This window comes from Sinocyclocheilus rhinocerous, unplaced genomic scaffold, assembly GCF_001515625.1.
Source record: "Sinocyclocheilus rhinocerous isolate Xijiao unplaced genomic scaffold, SAMN03320098_v1.1 scaffold3614, whole genome shotgun sequence".
Taxonomy (NCBI): Eukaryota; Metazoa; Chordata; class Actinopteri; order Cypriniformes; family Cyprinidae; genus Sinocyclocheilus; species Sinocyclocheilus rhinocerous.
In genome coordinates this window covers 82,167-88,730 of record NW_015648617.1, presented here as the reverse complement: position 1 = coordinate 88,730, position 6,564 = coordinate 82,167, and the positions used below count along the sequence as shown (strand labels likewise).

The 6,564-nt window shown below is 37.5% G+C and overlaps 2 protein-coding genes across 3 annotated transcripts in view; one reads left to right on the top strand and one right to left on the bottom strand.

Annotated features, from left to right (window-relative positions):
• Positions 1–3,193, bottom strand: part of LOC107710019 (U3 small nucleolar RNA-associated protein 6 homolog) — a 12,349-nt gene extending 9,156 nt beyond the window's left edge. Inside the window, exons 1-11 of the mRNA XM_016514700.1 lie at positions 2,933–3,193; positions 2,754–2,838; positions 2,529–2,570; positions 2,336–2,428; positions 1,856–1,903; positions 1,679–1,742; positions 1,408–1,526; positions 1,208–1,285; positions 1,043–1,124; positions 863–944; positions 439–614 (exon numbers count right to left, since the gene is read on the bottom strand). Of these exons, the coding sequence (XP_016370186.1) occupies positions 439–614; positions 863–944; positions 1,043–1,124; positions 1,208–1,285; positions 1,408–1,526; positions 1,679–1,742; positions 1,856–1,903; positions 2,336–2,428; positions 2,529–2,570; positions 2,754–2,838; positions 2,933–3,024 (961 nt within the window). The 5' untranslated portion in view covers positions 3,025–3,193. The remainder of the gene's footprint in view (positions 1–438; positions 615–862; positions 945–1,042; positions 1,125–1,207; positions 1,286–1,407; positions 1,527–1,678; positions 1,743–1,855; positions 1,904–2,335; positions 2,429–2,528; positions 2,571–2,753; positions 2,839–2,932) is intronic.
• A 433-nt stretch (positions 3,194–3,626) lies between these two features.
• The window catches only part of LOC107710018 (polycomb protein suz12-B), a 20,723-nt gene continuing 17,785 nt past the window's right edge, over positions 3,627–6,564 (top strand). The window contains exons 1-4 of one of the 2 annotated variants that reach the window (XM_016514699.1): positions 3,652–3,700; positions 4,137–4,269; positions 4,846–4,892; positions 5,000–5,064. In XM_016514699.1, coding sequence (XP_016370185.1) covers positions 4,155–4,269; positions 4,846–4,892; positions 5,000–5,064 — 227 coding nt within the window. In that variant the 5' untranslated portion in view covers positions 3,652–3,700; positions 4,137–4,154. Of the gene's footprint in view, positions 4,270–4,845; positions 4,893–4,999; positions 5,065–6,564 lie in introns of both variants that reach the window. The other variant, XM_016514698.1, reaches the window with a different exon arrangement.

Sequence of the window (6,564 nt, the reverse complement as noted above, 5' to 3'; positions counted from 1 at the left end):
TTTGCCCATTTTATTTATTTACTAACTGCTTTTTTTCTTAAAAAAAAAAAAAACTAACACTTCCTTCTCTAATCTTTTTGCATTCTATTTGTTTTCTTTTTATTTATTATACAATTATAATTCTGACTTTCTGACTACTTCTGATTAACAAAAGCAAAAAAAAGCCTCTAACAGTAGCTTGCTCCATTCTTTTTCTATTCTATCTGTTTTCTTTTTATTGATTATATGATTTAAATTGGATATCATTGCTCTTTTGTTGATTTTGATTGCTTCCATTGTCCTCATTTGTAAGTCACTTTGGATAAAAGCATCTGCTAAATGTCTAAATGTAAATTTAAATGTAGGCAAATGAGACCATAAGAATCCACTCATATTCCACCACTGAATACAAGCTTAGTATTCTTATATGCAAATACTGAACATGTTAAATCATGATACCTGTATTAAGGCTCTTTAGTGCCTCCTCATAAACGACACAGCAACGTTCTTCTCTGCGATCTGTATCAGAAGCTCTTCCTTTCGCAGACTGGAGCTCCGGGGCCCCAGCAGCATCCAGCTCACGCTTAGCCATGAAATCCCACATCATGCAGTCATCAACATACTGACTCTGCAGACTGAACACAAACATTATTCAAATATCACCTTTTCATGACTTCCTGTACATGCATTTTCCCCAATACTGGTTTCAATGTTAATCTGTTCATTTATAATAGCTCCTACAGCATTTTTATTGCTGATTATTCAACAAAAATGACAAATCAGTCAATTAAGGTGATCATCTAAAAACTAAGAAAAAAAAAACAATAAGAAATGTGTATGCTTAACTCGTCCGATCTCAGAAATAAGCAAAAAAACTCTGTACTCTTGCAGGATGGTGTCCTGTAGCTCCTTTGTGAAGTCAAAGATGGCAGCAATCTGTAGCAGCGACAAGATGAATTCAGCCCCTGATCAGAAACAACAGATAAATAAATGTACAGCACTCCGCTAATACAACCTGTTGAGTTGAATAGTTCTGTGAAAATTTAATTCAAGTTTAGCTGACCTTTAATTTTTTGTGCAGCATCTCTGTACACCACCTCAGCAAGTTTTCCACTCAAGATTTCCGTAGAAAAATTATATTCCCCCTAAATTGAGAAAACATGTTTTGTTGCTAGCTTTTTAATTAGCAAAAATTAGAAAATACCCAGATCTACACCTATAACCCTACCACATCTATTTTAGCTTGTTCCAACTCCTGCTGCTGTTTCCTCAGTTTCTCAGCATGCATGAGCTCCATCCGGAAATACTGTGCATGCACACAAATTAATAATAAAATATTATTACATGAACATCAGTGTGGACTGTTTAGAATTTAATGTTTTATTAGTTGTTTCAGGCCAACTCAAAGAGATGCCAGTGTCTTCTCACCTCCTGAAAGACTTTCTTATTCTCAAGATGAAAGCGCAAGGCACGGAGGAAGAGATGCCGGGCACTCTCTGAAGAGTTCCTGTCCTCCATCTCACACTTAGCAGCCATTATCCACAAAGCTGCAAACATTATGAAATTATTTTATTTCTGGCCATCTGCTTTGAAATGTCTAACACCTTCTAAAGTAAATGAATACGAATGCTATATAGAACAATAAATATTTTGGACAAACCAGCTAAAACTAAAATAATTTTTTTTAATAAAAGCTTACCTGGTTTGTCAGGATGGATAGCTAACATAGATGACAAAACCTTGCTGAGCTGAGACTTGGTGCCCTAATTGAAAGATGATAAGAACAGATTTAAATAACTGACAATCATAATAAGACAGCACAGACACTTTACTACAGATCTGCTTGTTTTTAACGTTTAATAACAAAATCACATACCCATTTCTTATTAAAGGCAACCTGAGAAAGCCAGAGCTGCACATCTTCCTACAGAAAAAAGCATTGATTTAAATCAAGTTAGGGCTGCACGATAAATCGCATGCGATATTTAACGCGCATCTTGTCAGAAAAGCCGGTTCTGTAATCAGCGGTAAATCTCCATCACGTGCGTGCTTTCACATTGAGCAGCATTAACTACACAGAGCCGTTGTTCACTGACGAGCTGCGCCAAAAATCGCACGAATATGAACGTGGTTTTGCGCAGCTCGTCAGTGAACAACGGCTCTGTGTAGTTAATGCTGCTCAATGTGAAAGCACGCACGTGATGGAGATTTACCGCTGATTACAGAACTGGCTTTCTGACAAGATGCGCGTTAAATATCGCATGCGATTTATCGTGCAGCCCTAAATCAAGTTAAAAATTGATCATCAAATTACAACATCTAAAGTAAGGTTATGTTTTTTTTCATGTTGACCAACCTGCCATTTTGTTGTAGCCCTTCTGAAAACATGGTTTATGCGATGAATGATGGGATTCTCAATTTCCTCCCGCTTAAAATGGTATCCAATTCTCTGTACACACAACAGTACAGTTCAGGGTGCATATAGCCTATTTACCATGACACAATTCCCTAATATATTATACAAATAAATAAACCAAAGCTCTACTCACAGCTCTCCTCTTCTTGATAAGCTCTAGGACGTTTATTTCATGCTGATGAAAATCAGAAACAAAAACACCCAACTAAATGTCACATATCAAGTTATTTGGACTCTGCAGCTGACTATAAAGGTCATTTGCAAAACCCAACCTATCATGTTCCAGGTAACCAATATGTGTAGTGACGATTTTTGTGCCAGACAAAAATATATTAAACTGCTTTTTGTCAATACAGACCTGTATGTATGTAATGAAATCGTCTTTACTCTGAACTGTTCGGTGCAGCTTGTATTCAAGAGCAGTAGATCTTTTCAACATAGACCTGAAACAAAAGCCTTGCTTGAGGAATCTGTTTGTTTCAGAGTAAACCCCCTTGTTTTTATCTGTTGTGTTTGTGTGTGCACTGTGATACTCACTTGACTTCTTTATTGGTGAACAAACCGACTCTTTCCAACTGTTCAAGCGCTGGTATTCTGTCCTCTAATCGTTGTTGCACAATGTCAGCCATTTCTAAGGGTTGTGAGGTAAATCTTCAGAAAAATGTGTAAGATACTCAGAGTTTTAGTAGAATAACGAAACCTGACTTGCTTCACATCCCTTCACACGTGGGGACGGGAAGTTGTCATGTGCTCTACATCCGGTTGCTCATCAGAAAATATCTCCGACGGGAATTCTGCACTCGATTGATGGATCCTTGATATTTATTGCTATAGTCTAAGCCTGTTTGTTTTAGCGAAATATCATAATTTAGAGCATTAATAATTAGACAAGTTTTCCTGAATTGCGAAACTTTGTGGAGTGGCTAGGGCCAACAGTTTTCAACCGTTTTCACTCTTATCATTCGTTTGAAATGTAGACCACACAAATATTATTTCGGGTACATATTTTCATTAGTATTTTTATTTGAAATGATGATTTACAATAGATAAGTAGCTAAACAGAGCTCGCAATATGCGCTATTCTTCCCCGCGTTCTCTCTCTTCCCAGAACCAAAACATTCTTGGCGGCAATTTGTCTTCTCTACCAATCTTAATCTGGCGTCTATCAAGGTGAGTCAAGCCAATAGAAAACCTCGATGTCACCAGACGACGTCTCCGATTGGCTGCCACATTGTCATGGGCGGGTTCTCACGGCACTTTCCTCAAGGGCTCGGGCGATACAGTTCTACCGATATCCATCACTTGGTAGGATTTTCCCTTCCAAAGTAAACGCAATTTCGGTCGCAAATAACAGATATTTAATAAACCAAGACGTTTATTTAATCCGGTACGTGAACGGCTGCCTGTATGGATGGATAACCCGGTGCCGTTCAACTGTGTTTTCGTCGCTGTGAAGGACCGCAAACTAACGTGCTAATTTTCATCTGTTGAGGATCAGTGACCAGACTGAGGACACACATCAAGAACATATTTACAACTCATATGAGTCATATTAAAACATGTACTAGTCACAGAGACTGGTGACCACCAATATAGGTGACTAATTTAGGTGATGGTAGAGGGCTGGTTAAAGGAGCGAGGGCAGCTGTCTGTCATTAATGTGCAGATATTTATTTCGCCTGGTGTTGTTTTGGTGTGAAGTTTTGGGTAACTTAGTTGTTAGTTTATGATGGCTCCTCAGAAATACTCGGCTCAGGTGATGAACTTTAAAGTCAATGGTGCTGTATACCCATCCTCTGCCGTGAGCTCCATAAAGAAGCCCAAGATGGAGCAGCTGCAGGCCGACCATGAGCTCTTCCTGCAGGCCTTTGAAAGTGAGTATATCTGACTTAATTTAGCACACCATAGTAAAACTATTATCTGTATCTTTTGGCCTTTGGGAAAATATATTAACACACTCACATCTGTCACAATTCTTTGTCATGACAAAGATCTCTGGTCTGCTGTTATTGCCATTAGGTATGGGGAGTCCTTGGATTTAACTTTGTGGCTGTTTTTTTAACATGATGCTGTTTTTCATTATAGTGAAGTGAAGTGACATGTGGCCAAGTATGGCTACCCATACTAGGAATTAGTGCTCTGCATTTAACCCATCCTAAGTGCACACACACAGCAGTGAACACACACCCGGTCTCCACTCCCCCCACCTACAATCCCTGCCGGTACGAGACTCGAACCCGCAACCTTTGGGTTACAAGTCCGACTCTCTAACCATTAGGCCACGACTTCCCCCATTACTATCACTAAGTAATAACTAATTTTGCAGACAGTTACTTAAAACCCTCTAGTTTATTGTACATGAAAGGGTTTAAAAGTAACAGACAAAAGTTGTTATCACTTTGAAACTTTAGAATAGTATGTTTTTGTTAATACTTCTGTTTCCTCTTCAGAGCCTACTCAAATATACAGATTCCTACGAACAAGGAACCTAATAGCTGTATGTATACCTTTTATAGATGAATACATAAGGCTTAACACTGAATTTATATTAACATCAGGTCTGTTTGTACTTGGTTTTATTTTTTATTTTTTGCTCTTTCACAGCCAATGTTACTTCATAGGACCCTCACCTTTATGTCTCATAGAAACTCACGAACAAATGCCAAAAGGTAGGTCTTCTCTATGTTCTAATAATTATCTGAAAATTTGCTTTGTAGGGCTGTAAAATGATTAATCGCGAATAATCTCATTCAAAATAAAAGTTTGTTTACATACTATATGTGTGTGTACTGTGTATATTTATTATGTATATATAAATACACATGCATTAAAAAAAACCTGGTACCGTAACGTTTTCATTTTTTTAGTACCGACTTGGTACCGAAGTACCGGGTCTTTTGACAACACTACATGCATGTATATATTAAGGAAAAATATGATAGATTAATATATGAAATATATTTATATATAATATAAATTATATACAAGTATGAATATATATACATACAAATAGTTTTTAAAATATATACATATATGTGTGTGTATTTATATATACTTATATCGGGTGCTCCGATCAGGGTTTTTGAGGCCGATCGCCGATCACAGAAAGCAGTATCTGCCGATACCAATCACCGATACCGATCTTTTTAAAGCCTTCTTTTTATCATTTATAACTGTTTATAGTGATACTCCAATCAGGATTTTTAGATATTTATTCAGGGCCTGAATTTCATTTTTGAAAATGGGGGGAATTCCCCTCTTGTGAGAGGGGAAGCAGCACGGACTGTGCTTTCACACAGGAGTCTGCTACTGATCCGTGGCTGTTTACCACAAACACAACATTTATTCCAACATTATAATCATTCCATTATTTTGATTTCAAATCCACACATTGTCACTGAAAATGCTTTTTCAGCATTGCAATTCTTTTTTTTTTTTACACAGTACAGTAATACAATCTTTCATAGACATGTTTAAACTCAATAAATATAAGCAACACATTATTCAATGCTTTTTACTTTTGCATTTACTTCTAGATTTATATATTAAGTTGCTCAAGCAATTGGCAAAACATTTAAACTACTTTTCTTACGTTATCATAAACTTACCATTGACAGAAATAGTCAGCTCTACTGCCTTTTTCTTTTGCATTGAAATCTTTATTACAAGCTATCCTGTGGTTCATAAACAACTTTGTTTTTCTACCTCCACTAGTGCCATCTATTATTGCCTTGTTTATCTAAAAGTGCTCTTTTCCTTTAAAACTAGCCAGCAAGCCATATGTGTTGACTGTGGAACACAGTAGACTTTAATAATATGCATTTATGGTGTAATTACTACATTTTCGTGTCAATCCATGTTCATATTTACTGCAAACAATGCGCTGTTACTTTAATTCAGCGCTTGCAGCGCAGCAATAGACTCGGTGTGGAAACGATCTCTGCACTGCTGCAAACGCAACGCTACTGGAACGCACTGACGGACCGTAACCGTGTGCAGTGAATGCTTTATTAATCCGTTAACATGAGCGCGGAAAAAATACGCACCGCATACGCACTGCAAACGGAGTGTGTGTGTGAACTTGGCATTATGTGTGCGCGCTGCCAGTGTGCATGAGCGCTCAGTCTCCAGGTGAGTACCTCACCTTCAGCATTATAATTATTTCACCC